At 60.5% G+C, this 26176-nt stretch overlaps 1 protein-coding gene across 4 annotated transcripts in view; it reads right to left on the minus strand.

The window, feature by feature from the left end:
• The window catches only part of ITPR3 (inositol 1,4,5-trisphosphate receptor type 3), a 59444-nt gene that overhangs the window by 21669 nt on the left and 11599 nt on the right, over nt 1-26176 (minus strand). For all 4 annotated transcript variants that reach the window (XM_051854826.3, XM_051854825.3, XM_070074184.2 and 1 more), the window contains exons 2-17: nt 24207-24277; nt 11741-11862; nt 10833-10919; nt 9768-9926; nt 9513-9611; nt 9289-9372; nt 7265-7411; nt 7025-7120; nt 6492-6542; nt 6234-6376; nt 5282-5381; nt 5041-5201; nt 4295-4436; nt 1374-1535; nt 759-931; nt 286-405 (exon numbers count right to left, since the gene is read on the minus strand). In XM_051854826.3, coding sequence (XP_051710786.3) covers nt 286-405; nt 759-931; nt 1374-1535; nt 4295-4436; nt 5041-5201; nt 5282-5381; nt 6234-6376; nt 6492-6542; nt 7025-7120; nt 7265-7411; nt 9289-9372; nt 9513-9611; nt 9768-9926; nt 10833-10919; nt 11741-11862; nt 24207-24277 — 1917 coding nt within the window. The remainder of the gene's footprint in view (nt 1-285; nt 406-758; nt 932-1373; nt 1536-4294; nt 4437-5040; nt 5202-5281; nt 5382-6233; nt 6377-6491; nt 6543-7024; nt 7121-7264; nt 7412-9288; nt 9373-9512; nt 9612-9767; nt 9927-10832; nt 10920-11740; nt 11863-24206; nt 24278-26176) is intronic.

A 26176-nucleotide genomic window follows, 5' to 3' on the forward strand; every position in this document is an offset into this window, starting at 1 on the left:
AGGCCAAGGCCACCTTGCCGTGAGCCAGGCGGGGCGGCCCCGGCGCCCTGGAGCCCCGGCTGCCCTCCAAGGGTGCACGGTTCCAATGGGGGGCACCCCACAGAGCCCAGGAGACTCCAGGACACGTCTGTGGCCCAGTCTACTCTGGGGCCCCCCGACACTTCCCCAGGCCCAGAACTGGGCATGCGCAGAGCAGGCGCTGGGCTCGTGTCTGCAGAGGGCGTGGAGCCTGGACCCAGGGTCCGAGGGCTGAGGCGGCTGTGGCAGGGCTGGGGCAGCGCTCACTCGGTCTGGATGAGGATGTCGCTGTTCTTGGGGTCCAGCACACACTTGCAGATGAGCTCCTGCGTCACGGGGATGGCGATGTGGTTGGACACGCACAGGTCAGAGAGGTAGTCCAGGAACCTGCGGTGGCAACGCACGGGCAGGAGGGGCTCAGACAAAGCCCACCCTCCTCAAGGCTCGCACGGGTGGGATAGGCTCCCGGCTACACAGGAAGGCACAGCCCACAGGGCATCGCCTGGGACAGGGAGTGAGACCCGGCCAACGCCCAGGGGGCAGAGCAAGGCTGATATTAACAATGTGTAGGTCTAATACACACACTGCCTTTTCTATTTACCAACAGGTGCAGAGGATACATTTCAATGGGGGCGGGGAGGGGAAGAAAGGAGGTCTTTACTGCAAAGCGCCGAGCAAGGAGCCAGGCGGCAGATGCTCGGTTCCCGGGGCCCCCAGCGCCGCGCGCCGGCCGGGCGCACCTGGGCTCGCGGTTCTTGCGCACGAGGCTGACGAAGGTCTCCACCTCGGTCTTGGTGATGTGCTTCTCCAGCAGTTTGCGGTTGTTGTGCAGGAGTGCGGTGATGGTGTCCTCAGCCAGGATGTCGTAGCCGATCTGGGACTGCATCATCCCAAACTGCTTGGCAATGTGCTCCTGTAGGGGCAGACAGGCGGGGGAGGTCGGCAGGGGCGGCGGGGGCGGGGCAGCCCTGCTGCAGAGCCCTGCCCCCACCCCCAGACCCGGGAGCCAGGCCCAGCCCAGGAGGCCAACGCTGAGCAGAGGAGTTCGTGTGTGCGACAGGGTTGCTCAGCTCATGATGGCCCACGTCCCCTACCAACCGGGGCCCGGCCGCCAACTCCGTAATCCGCAGGGTCACTGCAGAGGGACTGAGCAGAGCCTTTGTTCCCCAGATGTTAAAATTGCAAGACGGCAACAATGCAGGGCCCCCGGGAGCACCAGGCCAGGTCGCAGGCCTGCTATCTGGTGCCTGCAGCCGTGCCTGGAACCCAAGGCATGGCCGAAGAACGAACGTGCACGTGAGCGAGCCAGCCAGCGAGCAGGCTCCGGCCCGGGGCAGGGCACCGGCGTGGCCCACCTGGTTCTTGCGGTAGTCCTCCTGGGAGTGGCGCAGCACGCGGTAGCAGAGGCGGAACATGTGCTGGTACGGGGCGTTCTTCTGGTCTGACAGCTCCTCCAGCCGCACCAGGGGGCCCTCGCCCCCCTTGTCGCGGAACGGGGCCTTCAGAATGCCGAAGATCTGGGGGTGGCAGAGGATGAGGAGGGAGCCCCGACACCGGCCTGGGCCCTGGAAACCTGAGCCCCAGCTGCCCCTGCCCCAGAACCACCCTGAGCTGATTCAGTGCTGGGCCACAACCCAGGCCGGACGCCATGAGCCCCAGTCCCAGCCCTAACTCTCTCCCTGCTCCTGGCCAGAATCCGACACTGACCTCAGCCCCCCTCCCTTCCGGAGTGTAATCCCAGCTCAGATCCTGGGCCTGCCTCCGCGTTTTGAGGGAGAGCAGGAGGTCACAGCATCTCCGGGGTGCGGGGCTGGGAGGAGAGCGTGGCCAGGCTGCTGTGACCAGAGCTTAAGAAATGAGACACAGGCCGGCCTTGCCAATAAAATAAAATAACGCAATCACAGAAGCAAAAAATAAATAAATAAAAATAAAAATAAATCAAGGGCTGGGTGGGATGGAAAACTATTCTAGCACAGAAAAGAAAAAAAGCGACGAGGGCCGGCACTTAGGTCTCTGACTGCGACACAGCCATCCCATAGGAGTGTCAGGTCGAGTCCCGGCTGCTCTACTTCTGGTCCAGCTCCCTCTAATGCACCTGGGAAAGCAGCAGAGGACGGCCCAAGTATGTGGGCCCTGCCAGCAATGTGGGAGAGTGGATGAAGCTCCTGGCTTCAGCCTGGCCCAGTCGTTGTGGTCTTTTGGGGAGTGAACCAGCAGATGGAAGATCTCTCTCTCTAACTCTGTCTTTCAAATAAGTAAATAAATATATAAAAAAAAAAGAAAGCGAGAGAGCAACCAACTAGAATGAGAAAACCTAGTAGGATCTTGTTCGAAAAGACAAACCACAACAAATTTTAAAAAGATATCTGGACGCCAGCCGGTGCCGCTGCTCACTAGGCTAATCCTCTGCCTGCGGCGCCGGCACACCGGGTTCTAGTCCCGGTCGGGGCGCCGGATTCTGTCCCGATTGCCCCTCTTCCAGGCCAGCTCTCTGCTGTGCCCCGGAAGGGTAGTGGAGGATGGCCCAGGTGCTTGGGCCCTGCACCCCATGGGAGACCAGGGGAAGCACCTGGCTCCTGGCTTTGGACCAGCGCAGTGCGCCGGCCACAGTGCGCTGGCCGCAGCGGCCATTGCAGGGTGAACCAACGGTAAAGGAAGACCTTTCTCTCTGTCTCTCTCTCTCACTGTCCACTCTGCCTGTCAAAAAAAAAAAAAATCTGGATGCCAACGCTGTGGCGTAGTGAGAAAAGCTGCTGCCTGCAGCCTCAGCCTCCCATATGGGCGCCGGTTCGAGTCCCGGCTGCTCCACTTCCGATCCAGCTCTCTGCTATGGTCCAAGTCCTTGGGCCCCTGCACCCATGTGGGAGACCCGGAGGAAGCTCCTGGCTCCTGGCTTCGGATGGGGGCAGCTCTGGCTGTTGCAGCCATCTGGGGAGTGAACCAGCGGATGGAAAACTCTCTCTCTCTCTGCCTCCACCTCTCTGTAACTCTGCCTTTCAAATACATCTTTAAAAAAAAAAAAAAGGTATCTGGGAAGTCAGAGAGACAGGACCGTGGCTGTGGTCACTCAGGACGACCTTATTTGAGGATGCCTGCTGAGAAACCCCTGGAAATGCTGGGAGTGAGGGAATGGGGGCTGCAGGCGCCGACGCAGGTACACTGTGCCAGGCCGGCAGAGGCACCACGCTCACTGCACTGCCGTTTCACCACTTTCTCAATATCTGAAAGTTCTCATGACAAACGGCTAGGGGAAAAAATCATCTTTAAAGCACAGGTTCAGGAGCAAGCAGTTAGCCTGGTGGTTAGCACACCTGTGCTTCACATCAGAGGGCCTGGGTTCAATTCCCAGCTCTGGCTCCTGACTCCAGCTTCCTGCCGCTGCAGACCGTGGGAGGCGGCAGTGACGGCTCAGGTATTTGGATCCCTGGCACCCACATGGGAGACCAGGATTGTGGTCCCAGCTCCCAGCTTTACCCCAGCCTACGTCCAGGCAATGAGGGCATTTAGGGAGTGAACCAGCAGATTGGAACACCCTTCTCTCTCTCTCTCCCTCCCTCTCTCTCTTTGCCTTGCAAATAAATAAAAAAGGATTTTGTGAATATTTTTTAAAAAGCAAAAGTTCTGACTCGACACCCTGAATTCAGCTCTGGCCCGGCTGCTGCGTGCCTGTGGGCTCTGGGCCCAGCCACTCCAGCCTCTGGAGCGCCGGTCTCCTCCTCGGTGGACCGGGACGATGCTCACGGCACCTCTCCTGGGTGCTGAGACGGGGAGGTGCTTCCACAGGGAAGGCCCTCAGGGAAATGCCTGGTACAAGGCGCACTCCCTAAGCACTCCTTTTTTAATTTAAAAGTCTGAAAGATGTGTTTATTTGCAAGGCAAAGTGACACAGAGAGAGGGAGAAATAGAGAAGACAGAAAAAAATCACTCCCCAAATGGCTGCAACAGCCAGGACTAGGCCAGGCGGAAGCCAGGAGCTCCATCCGGGTCTCCCACAGGGGCGGCAGAGGCCTAAGCACTTGGTCCATTCCCCACTGCCTTCCCAGGGGGGTCGGCGGGGAGCTGGATCAAGGGCATGGAGTGGCCAGGACTCAAACCGGGCACCCCCAAGTGGCGGCTTAACCCGCTGCACCGACACGCCTGCCCTGTGCTGCCTTGTAGAAAGGGGGGAGAGGAGCAGGCGCTGGGAGACTGCATCTCCCTCCAGCAGAGGCTCCCCCTTTCCGGAGGCCCCGCCCCTCCCGGCCGCCCCGCCCCTCCCGGCCGCCCCGCCCCGCACCTGTTTGAGGATGTTCTGCTCCCTCATCAGCTTCTGCCGCTCCCGGTTGGGCTTGGTGACCATGACGTCCAGCACATTCTGCCCATTGTTGGGGACGTCGCTGACAAAGAACACCAGGTCCTCCAGCAGCTGAATGACAAACCTGGACAAGGGGGCGCCGTGTGAGAGGCCATACCTGGGACGCCCCTCCAGGGCCACCCGGCTCCTGCGCTCTGTGCAACCAACCCCGCTGAGACACGGCGTGTGTGCCGCCCTCACTCAAGGCCCCGTGAGCTTCTCTCCCCCAGCTCCCCAACCAGCCCGTGCCCACCCACCCTGAATCTCAAAGTGGCCCCACCACCGAGACTCTGGGCATGCCCCAACCTGCAAAGGAACTGCGGGTACAAGGGAGGGTGTTTTGCATGCAGGGACCCGGGTTTGTGCCTGGACTCTGCCACGTCCTAGCTGTGTGACCCCGGGCAAGTTTCTCAACCTCTCTGAGCCTCAGCCCCACCATCAGTAAGCAACAGTAATGACGGCCGCGTCGTGGGGTCAGTTCTGGGAGGATGTGGGCAGTGGAGCAGGTTCCTAATGGCAGGGGCCCCACTGTCAGCCAGAGTCCCCCAGGGGCCAAGCCCCAGGCCCACGTCCCCTGCCCCCGTCCAACCTGCCTGCCTCTCGCTGCCTCACTCCCTTGTTCACGAAACGCAGACCCCAGGAGGGTGAGATCCCTCGCAACCCCCCCGGGCACCTGCCCCGCTGCCCACCTGCGGTCATTCTGGCTGATGAAGCCTTCGCTGAGCTTCTCCACGGCACTGGCCAGCATGGAGCTGGCATCGTTGGCAAAGTCCAGGTCGCGAATCTCGGACACGGGCACTGACACGATGGCAAAGGCCTCCTTGTCCTCCTTGGTGGGGCAGGTGCCCAGCTGCAGGGACAGCAGTCAGCAGGGGCCCCGGGGACCTGGGGACCAGCTCCCGCCCCGCCCCCACCCCGGGCGGCCCGGACCATGAGCCGGATGGGCCGCTCCTCCTCGATGTCGATGGGCACGTTGGAGCTCTGGATCCACGTGTTGGTGCATAGGTGCCGCAGCCGCACGTAGGAGTTCCTGCAGGCAGGGCGTGCGCCATGAGCGTGGCCTCCGCCTGCCCAGGCTGCCTCCCCGTCGTCCACCTGACTGCACCCCGACAGCCACAGCACAGGGCTCACAAGCAACCCCCAGGGAAGGGGCCTGAGCCTGACACGGGCCCTGCTCTAACCACTGCTCTCACGTGGGCCTGCAGGACCATCTCGCTTCCCACACCAGAGCTAGTTTTACGCGTGGGATCGAAACCCATTTGGACAACCGAGGGTACTGAGACGGTTTATCCCACTTCATGTCAAGACGCACGCGTTTCGCGTCTTTGATCCTGAAATGAATCTTGATGTGCCCCAGGCCCCCAGGCCCCCAGGGCGTCAGGGCGTCAGGAGCGGGATTACGTAGACTCCACTAATTCTCCCGCCAGCCCCGTGGATTGAAAGACCCTTGAGATGCCCACTGCTCAGATGAGAAGACTGAGGCAGGTGGGGAGTCGGCTGCCCGAGGTCATTCACTAGTGAAGCTGAGGCCCTGGGGACCACCTGCAGGCTTGCCAGCATCTTGGGGTTGGGGAGGAGCCCAGCCTCTGCCCCGAGTGTTGGGTTCCTGGTGCTGCCGTACCCTGTGCCTGCCACCCAGATCGACCGACAGAAACTCCGGAGAGCAGATGCTGCAGCGAGCCCAGGGCGTGGCACTCGCGCTGATGATACAGGGCGGCAGCCCAGCACGCGCGACACTGGGCACGCGGTGCCAGCCGCCCATCATTGCAGAGCTGCGTCCCCAGAGGCCCGCAGGAAGCCCGCAGGCCGCAGGACAGAGGAGTCGGAAGAGCCGGGGCCCCAGAGCCAGGACGGCAGTGCCGGGCCCGCGGCGCACACTCACCGGGGCACAAAGGAATCGGTCTTCTGCAGCGTGGTGGGGTCCAGCTCAAAGAGGGAGGCGATATCGTTGCCGTGCGGCACGGCCACCAGACGGTACTTGATCTTTTCCCCCGCGTTCCTGCGGCCTGGGCGGCCCTGGGCGCCCTGCGGCGAGCACCCCGGATCAGGCGGGAGCCCCTCCCTCCTCTGCAGCACCCCGAGAGCCCCAGAGTCCCACGGCCACTCTTGCCAGGCTCAGGAGCCCTGCTTTGGTCCTCACCGCTCCTGCCGCCTTGGGATCCGAGGCATCGCCTTTGTAGCTGGGGTTCTCCTAGCAGAGATACAAGGCGGGGGGAGGGGTGGCTACTGGTCACCCAGCCAGACTCACATGCGCACATGAGCCCACACCCAAACACAGCCACCTGCAAAGGGTCCTGGGTCCATGCACCCGGCCCCTCCCCTCCCAGGGTGCCCAGCCCAACTCCCAGAAACTACCAACAGGAGCCCCTCACAGCCCCTGTCCACACACCTGCACCCTACCCCCTACACACTAGCGTGCGTGCTCTGGACAGAGCGGGAGTTTTGCTCACTGCTCTATCCCCAGCGCCTAGAATACTGCCTAGCACACAGCAAGTGCACAGGAATACTGATGGGGCTTATCTGCAGCCACGCAGCTGACAGCAGATAAATGCGTGGCTGCAAACAAGCCAGGGCCCGCACACACCTCAACCTGTGTCTGTGGATGCGCGCTCCCAGTGCCCGCAGGTGCACACCCAGCCTGAGCTCCCAGGATGCCCTCTGCCTCCCCCTCACCTCCGCAGCCAGGTAGTTGCCCGTGGCCAGGTGCTTGAAGCGATACAGGCCGTTCCAGTGGCCGGCTCCTCCTCGGCAGGGGTCATGGTGGACCACCTGGGGGGTGCAGGGGTGAGGCCTGGAAACCTCTGGGGAAGCAGGTGCCGGGCCAGGGGAGAGGTGGGGGTCCACGTCCCGGCCCCCCAGGGTGCTGGGGGAGTGGGAGGGCGGGGCCCGGGGTGGCGGGTGCACGGCTCTGACCTCCACCTCCCAGAGGGCATTGGAGCTGGTGGCCGAGGTGGCGGACTGGCGCAGCGTGGTGCGCAGGAACACCTGCAGCTTGCCCCTGTACTCGTCACACGTCAGGAACTTCTCCTGCTCCGCGTGGAACAGCCGCACCACGTCTCCCTGCAGGCGGACGGGGCAGGCTTAGGCACCCTGGAGAGGCCCCATCTCACCCCGCGGGCAGAGCCCGCAAACAGAGCGAGCAGGTGAGCTGGGTCCCATCAGAGGTGGGTCATAGCCCAGGGCCGCCACTGGCAGGCACTCTGCCCAAAGCCCTCACCCCGACCCCAAATCCAGAGCCGTCCCGGGCCTCTTCATGTTCCAACCCACTCCTGACTTCCTGCCTGCCCCACCTGTACCCCGAGACACCTGCCTCTTCTCTGACAGCGGGGATCCACCCGCTCCGCCTCCCTGTGCTCCCAGGGCCCTCTCTGCCTGCCTATTGGTGACCACGTCCATTGCTGTTGCTCCCTGGCAGGACCAGAGCAGCAGGAGGGCAGGGGCCATGGCCAGGGCTTTGGACACAGAGACTGAATTTGGACCCTGGCTCTGCTGGCACAAGCTGTGTGACCTCAGGTGAGTTCCTTAACATCTCTGAGCCCCAGCTGCCTCTTCTGTAAAGTGGGACTGCGCCGGCCTCCTTGCAGAAGTTACGAGGGCCGGCACTGTGGCACAGAAGGTTAAGCCTTCGCCCACGGTGCTGACATCCTACATGGGTGCTGACTGCTCTGCTTCTGATCCAGCTCCCTGCTAATGTGCTGGGAAAGCAGCGGAAGCTGGCGCAGGTGCCTGGGCCTGGGATATGCATGTGGGAGACCCAGAAGAAACTCCTGGCTCCTGGCTTTGGCCTGACCCAGCCTGGGCCATTGTGGTCATTTGGGCAGTGAAGCAGCCGAAGGATCTCTCTCCCTCCCTCCCTCTCTCTATATCTCTGCCTTTCAAATAAATAAAAAAGTTACGAGGATGGTAAGCTGTACGACAGTGACACTGCACACGTGCCCTGTGGTGGCCGCCGTGCGAGCACCCGCCAGACCTCTGCCCTCACCTCCGCAGAGCCCCACCACACGCATGCGTGAGCGGGCGGGGGCTGTACACACACTGGGTGCGTCACAGAACCAGCAACTTCTGCGCCCAGGCGATGCAGGGCGAGAGCAAAAAGGGGGGACTTTGCCTCTGTGCTGCCTGCGATCAGTTGGCCTGGGCAGTGAGGGATCCCCGAGTGGAGGTTCCACTGCCTACGAGGCACAGACTGGGGGCTGGCATGTGCAGCCGGGGAGGACCCGGGGAGGGTGGGGCCGGGCTGGGCTTGAACTGCATGCAGGCGATGCACGGGCAGGGAGGGAGCGGGCACGGGCGGGCACGGGCAGGCACGGGGAGGGGGGTGGAGGGCAGGACAGGGGGACAGGGAAGTAGAACAGAACGGCCCGGGTGGACAGAGCAGCGTGGGGAGCCACTGCAGGCGCCTGAGCAGGGCGGGGAGCAGCACCCTGGGGCGACCTTACGCTGTGGCTGCTCTGGGGCCGGTCGCCTGTGCCTCTGCCAGCTCCCGGTGCCCTCAGACCTGGTCCCTCCCCGGAGTCTTTCCTGCGGATTTCCTAGGCGCCCTCCCCCAACAGGCCCTCCCCTCTCCGGCCCGCCAGCCCTCCCTCACATCCTAGTGCCCACGCAGGGCACGGGCAGTGACGCCTCACTCAGCAGCTCATCTCTGCTGAAGAGGGCAGTGGACAAGGGCCTGGTGTGTCCTGGAGCCGGTGGGGGTGGAGACCTGAGCCCACCCCAGGCCCCTCTAACCCTTAGCAACAGAGAAAACTTTGAGAGGGACAGACAGACAGAAGTGAGGCCAGCCAGGACCCAGCAGCGTGAGGAGGGCTGGGGCCCCAGGTGCAGGGCCGGCCGTGTCAGATGGAGGAGGGGGGTGGGCAAGGTGCAGAGCTGAGGAGGCAGGAAGAGGAAGTGGCCTGCAGGAGGCGCTGGGCAGGCAGTGGGGGGGCGGTCCTTACCCCTTTCAACACCTCCTCCAGGTGGTCCCGGAACTGCATAAACAGGTTGATCTTCCAGCTGGTGTTGCAGTTCACGGAGTTGACCTGGGGAAAGGTGGAGAGACCCCCGCTGAGGGCCAGGGCGGGGCGGGGTGGGTGGGAGGAAGCAGAGCAGCCCAGGATAGGGCTCCGGCTCCGGGGCCGGGCCGGGGGACAGACGGGGAGGCGCCGGCCGGCCCGCTCACCTCCTTGCAGCCCGCGTTGTCACTGAGCTCGTAGTTGCTGGCGTGCAGAGGCTGCCCAGCGTTGACCGGATTCAGGATCACCTTGTCCCCCACGACCACCTGCAGGGACCAGCAGGCCGCGTGAGGGAGGCAAGGGCAGGGCGCCACCACCACTCTCTGGCCTCAGTGCACCCTTCCGAGAAGTGGGCACCCCCCCCCCAGGCCCTGGAGGCCCCTCCCTCGCACGCCCGGCCCGGCGGCCGAGCCCGGCCTCACGTTGTCCCCGTTGCTCCGCAGCTTCCAGAAGGGCTGGATGAAGAGCCAGGAGCCCTCGTTGCCCGTGGCGTCCAGCGTCACCCGCATGGCGTTCTTCTCCAGCAGGGCCGGCAGCCGCTTGTTCACCGTCAGGTACTTGTTGCTCTTCATGTGCAGGAGCTGGGGGCGGGGCGGGGGCGGGTCACGGGCTCCATCGGGGAGGGACCTGGGGGACCCGCTGGACTCTCGGTCACAGCCTTGGCGCACACACAGCGACAGAAACACACACCGACGGAGACGCATGCCACACACACACATGTGTACACCACACACACCATACAGGAACACCACAAACATGCACACACCACACATGCACCACACGGGCAAACACACCACATGCACACACACCACACACACCCCACTTGCATCACACAGGCAAACACACCACACACACACACACCACACAGCGCACACGTGCCACACATATGCATACATGCCATATACATGCATTGCGCACACAACACATGCACACACGCCATGTACATGCACCATGAACACACCACACACATGCACACACACCCCACTTGCATCACAAGGCACACACCACATACACATGCATACCATATACGTGCACACCACACATGTGCACAATACCACACATGCACACACCATGCACCACACATGCAAACACACCACACAATGCATACCACAGACGTGCACACATGCCACACACACACATCACACACACGGCCACCCTGCCGAGCACCCGCGGGGTCACATAAGGGCTACGGTACAGCCTCTCCCAGGTTAGCTCCTGTGAGCCTGCACTGACTCCCTGGCTGGGGAGACGGGGAAACCAAGGCAGCAGGCAGGCAGTTAAGCAGCTGCCCAAGGTCACAGCAGGACTGAACCAGACAACGTGGCCAAAGCAGCCTGGCGCAGCCGCCGGAGAGCACAGGACATCCCCAGCCCCCACCCCGGCCCCGGGGCCCCACCTGGACGACACTGCCGCCACATATCACCACGTCCCCGCAGCCCCGCCCCCCGCCCCCCGCCCCCACAGCCCCGCCCCCTCCGTGGGCCCACCTGGACGACACTGCCGTACTTCACCACGTCCCCGTGCACCTTCTTGTTCTCCGTGTCGTTCTGCTTCTGCTCCATCTGGGCTGCGTGCTGGGCAGACACACACCAGGCAGGGATCTCCACAGCCGCTCCCACAGGGAGACGAGCCCCCAGGCCCCTGGGACCCCTGCGCCAGGCCCTCCCCCTGCAGACGCGGGACTGAGGCTCACTGCGCAGAGGGGCAGCCCAGTCTCACAGCACACACAGCCCAGGTCCCTGACCTGCCTCGCCTTGCACCCAGCACCCCAACACCTCCCTCATCTCCCCAGACTCCTACGGCCTCGCCCAGGCCCCCCACCCCTGCCCAACCCTGGCAGGGCGTGCCGGGTGCAATTCGTGGCTGCCCATTCACTCCTCTGAGAGCCCCTGGACACTGCACTCCCAGCTCACAGCCTCCGGGGAGGGCCGTCAAGACCCCTGCAAACTCAGAGGATGGCCGTGGACAGACCAGTCCCAGCTAGGGACCCCAGGGTCCAACTCTTTGAAACAAACAAGGAGGTTGAGGTTAGAGTCAGGGTTCTCAAATTGGGTTCCCTGGAGCCAAGTCTGCCAGGAGCCACTAGTACCTCCATGTACAGCTGCACAGGTTGGTCACTGCACAACGGTGTCCATTCCACTCACTGTGCCATGGGCCCTGGCACAAGACCGTGCCAGCCTAGAGGAAGGGGCACCCCTTCTAAGTGGCACAAAGGAGGGTACAGACTAGGAGGTCATCAGGAGGGCACTTCAGTCCCGCCACTCCCCGTCACAGCCACTCACAGCCGTCTCTTGCATACCGGGGTGTTTAAAACCACCGGGCTCAGCCAGCGGGTGCCTTCTGGTTCTGAGAAGCGGCTCTGCGCATGCCCCCCCAGCCCCCGGGGCACAGGCACCTGCAGCTTCTGCAGCAGTACCACATCTGCGATCTTCTCCTTGTCCTGCTTGGTCTGCTTGGCCTTCCAGTACTGCTTCTGGGCCGAGTAGCGGCTCATGGGGCACACCTTGAAGAGGCAGTCTGGGGAGGGGCGGGCAGGGAGAGGCGCGGGTTACCAGGGGCTGTGGCCCTCCGGATCCCTCCCTGCCCGCTGGCCCGCTGGGATGAGAGAGAGAGAGAAGGGGGCGCCAGAGCCGCCTGCACTGTGCTGACCAGAATGGGGAGCCACAGAAGCAGGCGGGGGGCATAGGACCTCCCGCCATGGGTTCTACTACAGGCTCCTAGGGCCTCGTCCCGACGCCCCGTCTTTGTGGGTGCTGGAAGCTGATGGCACACACCCATCCTTCCTTGGCCATCTGCCACGGCCCCCAAAAGCCATCTTGCACACAGATGCCCTGGAAGTCGTGCATCCCCCACCCCCAGAGCGGCAGCCGGCACAGATGGAGAACGGAGCTGCACTTCCGTGGGGACGGCTTCTCCCAGAAGCCACCCCCACGCTCGGCTCCGTCCTTTGCTCTACAGGACAGAGCGGAGCCTCCCTTGGCACCACGCCCATCTCTGATTCTGCTTCTAGGGCACTGGACCCAACGCAGGGTGAATCAAAAGCCCACAGCCACACGCCCGGTTGCATGTTTGTGTTGCAAGGAGACACAGCGCCGTCAGTTTCCCAAGTCCAGACTCCAGCAAGAGCGCACCGTCCTGTGTGTCTGCTCATCAACTCATGGTCCTGTCCTGAGTGTGGTGGGGGCAGGGTGGGGGGAGGATGCGGGCGCCTGAGTGAGCTCCCATGGCGGGAGTCACACCCCGGGCGAGGAGCTGGCCTTGGGGGTCGCACTGGACTCCATGCTGCATGGGAGAGGAATGTAGGGCCACCAGGGCCACAGAGATGGCAGCCCCCTCCCCCAGGCCCTCTCAGGAGAAGGCTGGGTCCGTCCTCTGGCCGCTGGGAGCCAAAGCAAGACTGGATTTGCCGTGCAGCCCATGAGGCAGCAGAGGCCCCGGCGCCATGGGGGGAGAGACTGGGCGACTCAAGGATCGGAGGAGACAGAGCCTCCTGGAAGAGAGGGAACGGCGATTCCACAGAGGGAGGTACCCCAGCCTGTTGGGGGCCTCCCGGAAATGAGCCCCCCGCAGCCCTCAAGATGCAACGAGGCCCGCCCGCTCCCCCCGGCGGGGCTGCAGCTCCCAGGGCTTCCTCTACCGCCACATGGACTCAGGCCCCAACAGAACCGGCAGGGTGGGGACCGCACCAGGGGGCCTGTTGAAACTGGGTAGGGGGGTTTTGTGTTGTCCCAGCGCTGGTCACAGCTGGCACTTAGGGGACAGGACCGGGATGCTGGGCGCGTGCGCCGCCACGACTGGTCCCCGTGGTTTTAGGAAACCTAAATTCCCCAGGAAGGCAACCCGGAAACGGACGAGGGAGGGCTGTCCTTGCTGCTCTTCAAGCTCTGCCCGGAGCCTGGGTTTTTTGGGGGGTTTGTTATTGCCGTTGTTTTTTCTTTGGCCATTTCAGGAAATCCATCACTTGCTATACCAGATGGCAGGTGCATCGTGGCTTGGTGAGGCAGAGGGGAGACATGCTCTGTCTCACTGGGTTTTCTTCTTGTGCCCAACACTAACTTAGAAGAGATGTCATTTTGTTATAATCTGCTTGCCTTTTTCTCCTCTTTTCTGTCACCCCCGGAGCACTTCATGGGCGCCACTCCCTCCCCAGGCTCTGGGCACTCCTGGCGCTGGGCTGCCACCCAGCATTCTATGTAAACACAGCCTGGGGGTATGAACCCCACTTTGTGATGCTGCAGGGGGCTCTGGCTGGCCCAGCCTGCCTCATGCCGCCCTCACCAGACTCAGCGGCAGGCAACGGGGCCCTGGTGACTGTCACCATGGCCCCAGCCTCTAGCCAGCCAGATGCACACAGGGCCCTAAGGTGAGATCTTCGTGTATACGGCGCAGGGCGCAAAGCTGGCCTTGGAGGGAGGAAGAGGGAGGAGGCTTGGCGCGAGGCAGGAAGGGAACAGGAAGGGGGCAGGGCATGCACATGGAATGGAAGAGGGGCCAGGCGGGAGCGGCGACAGAGGCCCAGGAAGTCCCAGCAGGTGTGGGGGCTGAGACCCCAGGCCTGGTCTGGGTGGGCCTGGAGCCCTCCCCCAGGCCCTACCCCTCCACCCTCATCCCGAGAGGAGGCAGTGTCCTAGCCTGGAGCTGTTCTGACCTTGGCCCACCTAAGAAATACATTTTGGTCACAATGTCGCATCCCTATCATGGTGGGCAGGCTCTGGGAACAGCCTTGAAAACCATGGTGACAATGTGTCAATCAACCCAACCTGCAACAACCAAGAGTCCAAGGAAAACGTTATCTCTTCATTCCGTTTTCCCCAAACATTTTGAAGTCCTCTCATCTACTCTTTCAAGAGTTCTGAAAGAACTGACTACACAGTGGGGAATCAAAGAAAAATCACAGCCAGTGAAGGAGACACGGGAACACCCAAGCCACCTGTGCTGAGGGTATCTGCTGACTCCAGCAAACGTGAACTTGTATTTGCACAGCTTCGCCAGGAAGAAGGGTCAGGGATCCAAGCCCAGGCCCACAGAGGCTGTGGGACAAACAGGAGCTGGGGCCCCACAGTGCTCAGACAAAGGCTGAGTGGGGGGAAGAACAGCGCCTTCCAGAACCCCCCGAATCCCCCTGGACAGCTCAAAGAAACCCACAGCTGCGCTGGGCACCAGGGGGTCTCGCACAGGGACGCCCCCCCCCCAGCCTGGCAGGAGGCACGGCACCACCCTGGACCACCTCCACTCAGACCTAGTTTTTCAAATGCAGTGGAACACAGCCTTGGGAGCCAGGTACCGGAACAGCAGGGCCCCAAAGACGGCGCTGGGAGCAGGCGCACAGGGCTGCAGACCCAGAGACCCCTGGGTCCCTGCACAAGACACGGCCTCGGCTTTTCTCCCTGCCTGCCCCTGCTGCTGGCAACACAGGCAAGCTTGAGGATCCCTGCAGAGAACAGGAAACCATAAAAAGTGACAGAGCACACTGGAAAAGAACCAAATGGAATTTCTAGAAACAAGAAAGCTCCAGTAACCAAAATGGAAAACTCACACTGGACGTTTTTAACAGAACAGCCAGAGCCCAGAGGCATTTGTGGAAGAGTTATCGGCCCTTGCTGTGGCTGATGCAGCCCATTCCACCCCACCCACTTCCCCAGGGGGAGCACACGGCCCACAGGGCCACAGCCCGAACCTGCAGCACACGCGGTGCCCTGACAAGGTGGGGGGCCCAGGCCAGGCGCCAAGCCTCACGCCTGCTCTCCAGGTCTCTCCTAGAGACTCACTCCCCTGCACTTGTCATCCTGCACAGGGGCCTCGCCCCACAGCCTGCGCGCCAGCAGATGCTTTCTGGATTAAAAAAAAATAAGCGCATGGACTCGTGACCCGGGCCGTCCCACGCACCCCTCCCCATGCTTCTGCTGTGCTCTGTGTTTGTCCAAAGGCAGTCCAGAAAGAGCCAGAACCTTCCTTCTCACCAAACACCAGGGCTGAAGGGCAGGGCGAGAAAGAGGAGCCAGGAGACACGGCCACGACACAGCTGCAGCATCACAGGCCAAGGGAAGAAAGCAGAGGGTCTCGGGGTTTCCCACCTGCGGGTGGGGGCACAGGGCTTGTGGGGCTGTAGACAAGAGGCTACTCATCCATCAGACACAATCAGCCCACATTCATTGGGGCGAGAGGAGCGTCACTTTTTTTTTTTTTTTTATTCGACAGGTAGAGTTATAGACAGGGAGAGAGAAACAGAAAGGTCTTCCTTCCATTGGTTCACCCCCCAGATGGCCGCTACGGCCGGTGCTGCGCCGATCCAAAGCCAGGAGCCAGGTGCCTCCTCCTGGTCTCCCATGCGGGTGCAGGGCCCAAGCACTTGGGCCATCCTCCACTGCCTTCCCGGGCCACAGCAGAGTGCTGGACTGGAAGAGGAGCAATCGGGACTAGAACCTGGCGCCACAGGCGGAGGATTAACCAAATGAGCCATGGCGCCAGCCTGAGCTTTATATTTTTAAGACTGATTTATTTGAAAGTCAGAGTTACAGAAAAAGGGAGAGAGCAACAGAGACAGAGAGACAAGGAGAAATCTTCCATCCACTGGTTCACTCCTTAAGTGGTCCCAACAGCCAGGGCTGAGCCAGGCTGAGCAGGAGCCAGGAGGTCCTTCCAGGTCTCCCATGCGGGTGCAGGGGCCCAAACACCTGGGCCATCTTCCGCTGCTTTCCCATGCGCATTAGCAGGAAGCTGGATTGGAAGTGGAGCAGCCGGCCATATCCCATATAGGATGCCGGTGTCACAGGCAGAAGCTTTGCCCACCACACCACAACGCCAGCCCAATGGGAAGAGCTTTAAATGACAAAACTCCCAAGCCTCCCACAGATCTGGGCAGAGGCCTAAGAATATGCATTTGAGGAGGAATAGGCACTTTTACACTTATTTATCTGAGAGAGGGAGAGGGAGCTCCCATTCATCCATCTGCTGATTCACCTCTCAAATGCCTGCAACAGCCAGGGCTGGGCGAGGGCTGGAGCCAGGAGCCAGGAGCTCAACCCAGGTCTCCTACGGGGTGACAGGGACCCAGTTACTTTTAAGCCATCCCCTGCTGCCTCCCAAGGTCCACATTAGAAGGAAGCTGGAGGGGCCAGCACTGTGGTGTAACAGGTAAAGCCACCGCCTGCAGTGCCGGCATTCCATATGGGCATCGGTTCTAGTCCCGGCTGCTCCACTTCCGATCCAGTTCTCTACTATGGCCTGGGAAAGCAGTGGAGGATGGTCCAAGTCATTTGGCCCCTGCACCCACATGGGAGACCCAGAAGAAGCTCCTGGCTCCTGGTTTCAGATTGGCACAGCTCCAGCTGTTGTGGACATTTGGGGAGTGAACCAGTGGATGAAGACCCCGCCCCCTGCTTCTCCTTCTCCTGTGTGTAACTCTGACTTTCAAATAAATAAATAAATAAATATTTTTTAAAAAGGAGGGGGACAACGGGGCATCTATTGCAGGGATGCAGGGAAAAGAAGCTGTTGGAAGATGGGTGAACAGAGGCGTGGGCCATGTGAGCTAAACTCACGTCTATCTGATAAGAGCGCCAACAGGTGCTATTTAAAATTGGTCAATCAAGAAGTCGTGAACAAGCCTAGCCCCCTGGGGACATGGGGACAGCTGGCAGGAGAAACGATGAAGGGTTAGAGGGACCGCTTTCTCTAGGGCACAGCGGCGAAGCGGGGCAAGCGGCCGTGCCCATCAGAACCACGGGAGCCCCGGTCCTCGCGCTCAGCGACTTTACTGCCGGCACACACCTGAAGAGCGCGCCTGCAACTTCTGCGAGTCGGCCACGGGCCAAGGGCTTCAGGCAGCACTGGCAGGAAGGGCAGGAGGCCGCCAACAGCCCCAGGTGTGCAGCCACCGGGGACGGGTGAAATAAATTACCACACAGCCGTAAAACAGAACAACACCTTCAGGGGGCAGGCAGCGTGGGGCAGCGAGTCAGGCTGCTCTTGGGATGCCCACATTCCATAGCAGAGGGCAAGTTCAAGTCCCAGCTCCTCTGCTCCCAACCCAGCTCCCTGCAGATGGGCCTGGGAAGCAGCAGAGGACGGCCCCAGTCACCCTCATGGGAAACCCAGATGGAGTCCCAGGCCCTTGGCTCCAGCCTGGTCCAGTCCTGGCTGCTGCAGACATTTGGAGAGTGAAGCAGCAGGTGGAAGATTCATTCATTCTCATAATCTCTCTCCCTCCCTATCTCTGGTGTTTTGCTTTTCAAGCAGATAAAAATGAAAAAGTATGCATCTTTTTGAAAAGCTTTTTTTAAACAATACAGAAACTGTGGCCCATGATACAGCTTGGGTGAACCTGGAGGATATTATGCTGAGAGAAATAAGCCAGCCACAAGAGGACAAATGCAGGGCTGGGTGTTTGGCGCTTCAGACAAGCTTGGATGCCCGCATTCCATGCTGGAGTGTCTGGGTGTGAGGACCTGCTCCACTTCCAGTCCAGTTTCCTGCCAGTGCACACCCTGGAGCGCAGCAGGTAATGGCTCAAGTGTGTGAATCCCTGCCTTTCACAAGGGAGATCCGGATGGAGCTCCAGACCCCTGGCCCAAGCCCAGCTGTTTTGCACACTTGGGGAGTGAACTAGCTGATGGAAAAATTCTCTTTTTCTCTCCTCCTGTCACTCTGTTTTTCAAATATATTTTTAAAAAAAGATTATACAGGGGTCAGAGCTGTGGTGTAGAAGGCTAAGCCTTTGCCTGTGGTACCAGTACCCTATATGGGCACCGGTTCAAGTCTTGGCTGCTCCACTTCTGATCCAGCTCCCTGCTTTGGCCTGGGAAAGGAGTGGAAGAGGGCCCAAGTCCTTGGTCCCCTGCATCCACATGGGAGACCCAGAGGAAGCTCCTGGCTCCTGGCTTCTTATCAGCCCAGCTCCAGCCATTGTAGCCATTTGGGAAGTGAACCAGCAGGTGGAAGGGCTTTCTCTCTGTCTCTCCCTCTCTCCATCTCAGATAAATAACTCTACCTCTCAAATAAAATCTTTTTAAAAAGACTTATTTATTTATTTGAAAGACAGTTACAGAGAGAGGTCTTCCATCCACTGGTACACTCCCCAGATGACCGCAAGGGCCAGAACTGTGCAGATCCAAAGCGAGAAGCCAGGAGCTCCTCCAGGTCTCCCACATGGGTGCAGGGGCCCAAGGACTTGGGCCATCTTCCACTGCTTTCCCAGGCCATAGCAGAGAGCTGGATCAGAAGAGGAGCAGCCAGGACTCAAACTGGCACCCTTATGGGATGCCGGCACTGCAGGCTGGGGCTTTAACCCACTGTGGCACAGCACCGGCCCCCAAACAAAATCTTTTTTTTTTTTTTAAATGTACATAACCAGTAAATGTGTGAGAAAGTGCTGACCTTGGGAGTCTCACAGAAATGCAAATTAAAACCACAGTGAGATGCCAGGTCACGCCCGGCGGCTGCAGGAATTAACTGTGCCCAAACCAAAAGAGGCCAGGACGCGGTCGGAGGGGAGCTGTGAACAGCCCTAGTGCTCACCCCAGCACTGCCCCAGGAAGCAAACCAGCAAAAGCCTTGTGCACAAGCCCAGGGGCACGCTAGGGAAGGCTCACGACAGCATTGTGGGGGGCGGGAGGGGGGCTGTCCAAGGACAGGAGCTGGCAAACTGCTCACCCCTGGGAGCAGCACAGAGCGATCTGCTAGTGGGAGGACCCCAACACCAGTGCACCACAGGAAAGTGCAGAAATTCGTAGAGGCCTGCCTTTAAGACACGGGCTAAAGGGGCCGGTGTCGTGGTGTAGTGGGTCAGGCTGCTGGCCAGCATCCCCTACAAGTGCCAGTTTGAGCCTCAGCTACTTCACTTCCAATCCAGCTCCCTGCTACTGGCCTGGGAAAAGCAGCCAAAGATGGCCCAGTGCTTGGGTCCCTGCCACCCATGTGGGAGACAGGGTTGAAGCTTCTGGCTCCTGGTTGCAGCCATCCAGGGAGTGAACCAGCAGATGGAAGATCACTCTCTCTCTCTGTGTAACTCTTGACTTTCAAAATAGATAAAATAATTTTTTAAGAAGATGTGGCTTTTTTTAAGATTTATTTATTTATTTGAAAGTACAAGTTACACACAGAGAGGAGAGGCAAAGAGAGAGAGAGAGGTCTTCCATCCACTGGTTCACTCCCCAATTGGCCGCAACGGCCAGAGCTGCACCGATCTGAAGCCAGGAGCCAGGAGCTTCTTCTGGGTCTCCCACGCAGATGCAGAGACCCAAGCACTTGGGCCATCCTCCACTGCTTTCCCAGGCCATAGCAGAGAGCTGGATGAGAAGTGGAGCAGCCGGGTCTCAAACTGGAGCCCATATGGGATGCCGAGGCTTCAGGCCAGGGCGTTAACCCACTGCGCCACAGCACCAGCCCCAGATATGACTTTTTTTTTAAATGATTTATTTGTTTGTTTTTTCTTTTTTGAAAAGCAGAGTTACAGAGAGAAAGAGAGGGAGGTCTTCCATCCACTGGTTCACTCCCCAGATGGCCACAATAGCCAGAACTGCGCTGATCCGAAGCCAGGAGCCAGGAGCTTCTTCTGGATTTCCAACATGGGTGTAGGGGCCAAAGGACCTGGACCTTCCTCTGTTGCTTTCCCAGGCACACTAGCAGTGAGCTGGATCAGAAGTAGAGCCAGGACTCAAACTGGTGCCCGTAGGGGATGCGGCATTGCAAGTGGCAGCTTTACCCATTATGCCACAGTGCTGGTCCCAAGATATAGGTATGAAAATGCAAAAGTCCCCACACTGTTCAGAGACCTATGCCTACGTCCTGTATCCCTAGAGCCCTCCAGGGGCAGGTGTGTGGCACACGCATCCCCTATCAGAGTTCCTATACAAGTACCAGCCCCTGCACTTCCAATCCAGCTTCCTGCTAATACACACCCTGGGACGCAGCAGGCGCCAGCCCATGTACTTGGGTCCCGGCCATTCAGTAGGAGATCTGGATTGAGTTACTGGCTCCTGGCTTCAGCCTGGCCCAGCCCAGGCTATTGTGGACATTTAGGGAGTAAACCAGTGGACAGAAGATCTCTGTCTGTCGATTCTCTGCCTTTCAAATAAAATGAAAGCCAATAAAAATTTTAACACAGGCCCCTGCATGACGCACACCAATGTCTACCTCTGAAGAGACAGCAGAGGGAGGGAGATGCCAAGGGCTGGGGCTGCAGCTATGCCGTTTCTTTCTTTCTTTTTTTCTTAAGATTTATTTATTTATTTGAAAGGCAGCATTAGAGAGAGGCAGAGGCAGAGAGAGAGAGAGAGAGAGAAAGAGAGAGAAAGAGAGAGAGGTCTTCCATCTGCTGGTTCACTCCCAAAATGGTCGCAATGAAGCCAGGAGCCAGGAGCTTCTTCCAGGTCTCCCACACAGGTGCAGGGGCCCAAGGACTTGGGCCATCTTCTATTGCTTTCCCAGGCCACAGCAGAGAGCTGGATCAGAAGTGGAGCAGCCGGGGCCAGAACCGGCGCCCATATGGGATGCTGGCACTGCAGGCGGTGGCTTTACCTGTTACACCACTGTGCCAGCCCAGCTATGCTATTTCTAGATAAATAAAATAATCATGGCAAAATGGATTTAACAAAGCTCAGCAACAGGTCCATGGGTTGTTTTGCCTCGGCACTGCTGTGTAGACCTGGAATAGAACACGGTATCTCAGCACCTGCGCCCCATCACTGCAGGCACATGACCCCCACACCAGTCCGGTCAGCTCCGAGCATCCCCGAAGTTGATTCAAATACGGGGGCTGCCTTGTGCTTCCCTTCCCCTGGTGCAAAGGGGAGGAGAGAGGGGGCTTAGGGAGGCACCAGACCACCCGCAGGCCCAGTCAGCCTCCCAGGACTCCTTGCCCAGGTCCCAAGCACAGGGTAGAGCTGACCGCTGGCGGCCGCCGCACACGCTGGGGCCCCAGCAGCCCGGGCCTCCCAGGCCTTCCCAACTCCAGAAGGAATTCTCTGAACATGTCGGGGCTTGGGGTGCCTGGGAAGGCAGTCGGGGCTGAACCGCAGGAAAGGGCCCAGCAGGGGCTGACGGAGGCTTCACCAGGCTCTGCCAGCCCAGCCTGGGCCCCTCCCAAGTCAGCAGGTGACGGGGAAGCCAGCAGAGCACTGGACAGCTGGACTGTGGGGCAGAGATGGTGTCCCCAAGACAGAACCCCCCCGGGAGGGGGTGTCTCAGCCCAAGGCCATCCCTGGCCCCAGCTCCCCCTCCCCCTCCTCCCAGCCAACTTCCAAAGTGCCTGTGCGGCCCACACCCTGGCTGGCCACTCCCTCCAGGGCCAGGGTGTCTGCCGGACAAACCAGGAAACAGTGAGAGCTGAACTCCTCCGGCTGAGTCAAGATCCTCTTTTCTCTGCCCAGCTTCAGTCTCAAAACGGACAAGGCTGGAGTCCCTGTCCCTGTCCCAGGAGCCAGCGCTCGCACTCCTGGCTCCTCTCAGGTCCAGACGGGGCCACAGGGAGTGTGGCAGGGCCTCTGCCCGCCTCCCGGAGATGCCAACGGTCCAGAGCCAGAGGCAGCGGAGGAAGTCTGAATCCCTCTCTCTCACTGTGCTGGCTGGGCCCAGCGAGGCCACGGGGATGGTGGGAGGCCCGGGGATCTGGGGTGACCCCTCTCACAGGCTTTGGGAAAAAGGAGAGGCAGAGACAAGGGGGCGTGGGAAGGAGCATTGAGGAAGGAGGGCACGAAGTCAAAAGCCCATTTGTTCTGCTGAGTGGCCTTTTTGTTGTCAAAATTGGCCCCAAATCCTGTCCACTGGAAGCCTGGGACAAATCCTTCCCTGCCACACCCATCTCCTTGTCCCCCGCCTGTCACACCACAGCGCTGACCACATACCTCGACACACGCTAACCTTCCCTTCCCAGTGCCAATGTCCTCCGTGCCCAGACAGAGCCCACCCTGGGGACCCTCACCCGTCTCCCTCCTGACCCCCAGGCACCCTCGGCTAGAGCCGCGGCCTGCGCCTCTGTGAACAGCTTCTGCCCCAGGAGACGCCCAGGGCTCCGGCCCCTGGCCACCTCCAACCTCCAGGGAGCCAGGCACGGTCAGAGCTGCGTCTCTACAAAAGAACCTCCCTCCTTGAGTACCCAGAAACCCCAGAGCCGGGCACCGTGCCTTCCACGCTGGGCTCAGCTGGAGAAATTCCAGGGGGGGTCACATCAACAGCAGGTGGGGCAGTCCTGCTGGGGGGCCCTGGGAGGAAGCCAAGGAGGGGCCCAACATGTGCGTTTACTCTTCACACGTGTACCAGGCATCCACCGTGGGGCAGGTACTGCAGACAGGGAGTGGGCGTTTAGCCTGGTGATTAAGGCACCTGGGTTGGATTCTCGGCCCTGGCTCCCATCGCCAGCTTCCTGCCAGCGCAGGCCCTGGGAGGCGGCAGTGATGGCTCAAGTCCCTGGGTTCCCGTTCCTGCCACCCGTGCAGGAGAACTGGATTGAGTTCCTGGCTCCCAACTTCGGCCTGGCGTTTAGGGAGTAAACCAGTGCATAGGAGCTCTTTCTGTCTGTCTCTCTGACTCTCGAATAAATCAAAAAGAAGAAAAACAAAAACAGGAATCCCTGCCCCGATGGAGCTGTGTCTGCAGTGGGCACGAGAGCCATCGCTACAGGCAGCGCGCGGACTCGGGCTATGGAGGACGCAGCAGGTGACGGAGGCGGGGTCGGGTTCCGACTTCCTACTGGGTGGGCAGGCAAGGCCTCACTGCCTGTGTGAGGCCTGAAGCTGCTCACCAGGTGGGCCTCCTGCATAGGCGGCCTCAGAACACCCCAGGAGCAGGCACTGGGGCAGAGCAGGGTAAGCCACCCCTTGGGACGCCCACATCGCACATGGGTTCAAGTCCCAACTCTGCTTCGGATTCTGTTCACAGCTGCCACCCATGAGAGAGACCCACACGGAGTTATTTCCTTGCTCCTGGCTTCAGCCTGGCCCAGCCCGGGCTGTTGCCGGCATGAGGGGAATGAACCAGCAGATCAAGATCTCTTTTGCTCTGTCTTTTCCCCTCTCTGTCACTCTGCTTCTCAAATAAATAGATCTTAAAAAAAAAAAAAAATGAGGAGCAGCAGGGAGGCCAGGCAAAGCCAGCCCTGGCTCAGCCGCGGGCCCCTGTGCAGGCGAGAGGACCCCTCACACTGCCCACAGCCTGACGGCCGCCGAGGGCCCTGACAGCCACCCTGGGTGCTACAGGACTGTCTCAGGTCCCGCTGCCCTCCCTGCAGCCCTCGCGGTGACCAACCGCAGCCAGTGTCTCCTGACAGGAGGCACCCCGTGCGCAGTGGGGGTGGCCACGGCAGGCGGCTTCCTGCCTGCTCGCACCCTGCCCAGCACGCCCAGGATCTGTCTGTCTGTCCATCTATCAGTCCTGGTGCTCACAGGTCATCACAATGGCCAGGATACCATCAAGTCCTCCCAGAGACCTCTCGGCCTATGTGTGGGGACAGGAGCCCACCAGCCCAGGCACGAGCACGAGGACGCAGCCAGGGGCAGGTGCGTCTTGGAAACCATCAGGTCCAAGACCCTTACGGATGGGGACCCAGAGGCACACAGGCCTCCCCAGGCCTCTTAAAGCCCCCAGCACTTCTGTCCCCTCAGCAGATATGCGGTCACCAGAGAAGGACCTGGGGCTGGGGTGGGGGGTGCCTAGCAGGTGTGGGGGATGTGCCCCAAGAAAGGAGTGTGGAACATGAAAGGAGGGAATACCATGCAGGCCGAGGGGGCCCAGGCAGCAGAGCGGGGGCCACAGGGCAGCCCTGGCCAGGCCATGGGGTCTGAATGAGGCCAAATAAATGCAGGCCCAGGCCCGGGCCCAAGAGCCACCAGGCTGGGAAGCGCGGGGGTCACAGGCACAGGTCTCACCTCGGAACTTCTTAGGGGGGTTGTCCAGGTCCCCGGCAGCAGGCTCCACCACACAGCGGTCATCCACCAGCCTAGGAGACATGTGCTCGATCAACAGAGAGAAAAGGCCCACGGCCCCACAGCACCCCTGCCTCGGGGCAGGCATGAGTGACCCCCCCCAGAAACTCCCAACATGCTGACAGAGCCCCCAGACAGCAAGCCTCTCTCCTCCTGGCACTGTTAGCAGCGAAGTCTCTTGGGGTGGGGGTGGGAGACCCCCAGGAAGAACAGCTGAGCCCGGGTTGGTGCTGGGCAGTGGGTGGGCTCTGCACACTGCGGTATAGCCCCTGCCCTGGCCCTGAGATCCTGCTGCCACGACAGACAGGAGTGGGGGTGGGAATGGAGACACCGGCAGGGGCGAGGAAGACAGCCAGGAAGACGAAAAGGACGGGAGCGGAAGCCACGAGCGACTGGAGACACAGAGAAGAGCTGCAGGGCCTCCTAAGGCTTTGGGCCTCACAGGCAGGACAGGCCGGCCCCACTCCACACCATCCTCATGGGCCACCCTAGGGCCCGAGAGTCCCCACTTACAGTCAGGACTGGGGTTAATCCTGCATGGGTGGAGGGCATCCAGCCATTCAGCCCCCCACCTACCCACCGGTCCGTCCACCCATCCACCCACCCATCTCTCCCTCCCCACCCCTCCGTCCACCCATTCCTGCATTTAAAATTCTCCCACACCACCCAGTCTCTGGGGAAACACAGCGACCATCACGCCCATTTCAAAGGCCGGCTTGCTGGCAGCACTTCGCACCTGTTGCTTCTGTGGGCTTCTCACCAACTTCTTGGCAAGGGGCTACTCATTAGTGCCATCCTGAAGTCACAGCGCTGACACCAAAGCCCGTGCCCCATCGGCACCTCCCCTCCGTGGGCTGGTTAACAGGGTTTTTCAGGATCTGACTGCCTGCCACTCCTCGTGAGCCTCCCCGCCTCCCTGCTGACCCTAAGGTCCCTGGAGTCTCCAGGGGCAACCCTGGCAGCCAGCGGCACCTTGACATCCACCCCTGCTCGGCTGCTGGGAGCCGCAGGCAGGCAGACCACCGCCCCTGCACACCAGCCCCTGTGCTACTCCCAATCCCCGCTCAGGGCGCTGCTGTGGCCCAGCGGGATTAAGCTGTCGCTTGGGATGGCTGCATCCCATGTCCAAGGAAGGACTGCCTGTCCAATCCAACTTCCTGCCTGGGAAGGCAGCATTGGACGACCCAAGTCCTTGGGCCCCTGCCACCCACGTGGGAGCCCCAGATGGGAGTTCCTGGCTCCTGGCCTCCGCCTGGGCCCAGCTCTAGCTGCTGTGGGCTTTTGGGGAGTAAACCAGCAGATGGAAGATCTCTCCCTCTATCCCTCCCTGTCACCCTGTCACTCCACCTTTAAATAAATAATTCTTGGACAACTAAATAAATAAAGTCTTCCTGAGCCAGGACGCTCTCTCCCTAGGCGTTACCGCAGGTCCTGGTCCCAGCCTCCCCTGCATCTGATTGGTGCCTGTTCCTACTTCTCCACCTGCTGAGACAGCACCACGGGGACCTGCTGACACTTCACACAATGCAGCCCTGTGACACAGTGACAGCCAGGACAGGGCCTTGGTCTCCATCCCAGCTCCTAACACTCGGGGGTCTGCTAGGGGCTAAGAGCAATAGGAGCATCTTTTGTTACAACATTTGGATTTTTGTTCCCAGTGCTCCAAATAGCTCCAGAGCAACAAAGTGAAATGGGATGCATTCCCAGCCCCTTTCAAATGCACCTAACTTACAGTTAGTGAACCTACGTCGATGACATGACTTCTGGAAGCCGCTCTGGATGGGAGGGGTTGCCAAGGGAACAAACCGTGGGATCAGAGTTGGAACTTTCAGCCCCCCGCCCCCCACATCGGGACCACCTCTGGGAGGCGAGAGGGGCTGCAGGCAGACAGGAGGCGTGAGGATCTACTCGAT

Source organism: Oryctolagus cuniculus, chromosome 5 (genome assembly GCF_051225735.1).
Source record: "Oryctolagus cuniculus isolate XC-2025 breed Fujian yellow rabbit chromosome 5, ASM5122573v1, whole genome shotgun sequence".
NCBI lineage: Eukaryota > Metazoa > Chordata > Mammalia > Lagomorpha > Leporidae > Oryctolagus > Oryctolagus cuniculus.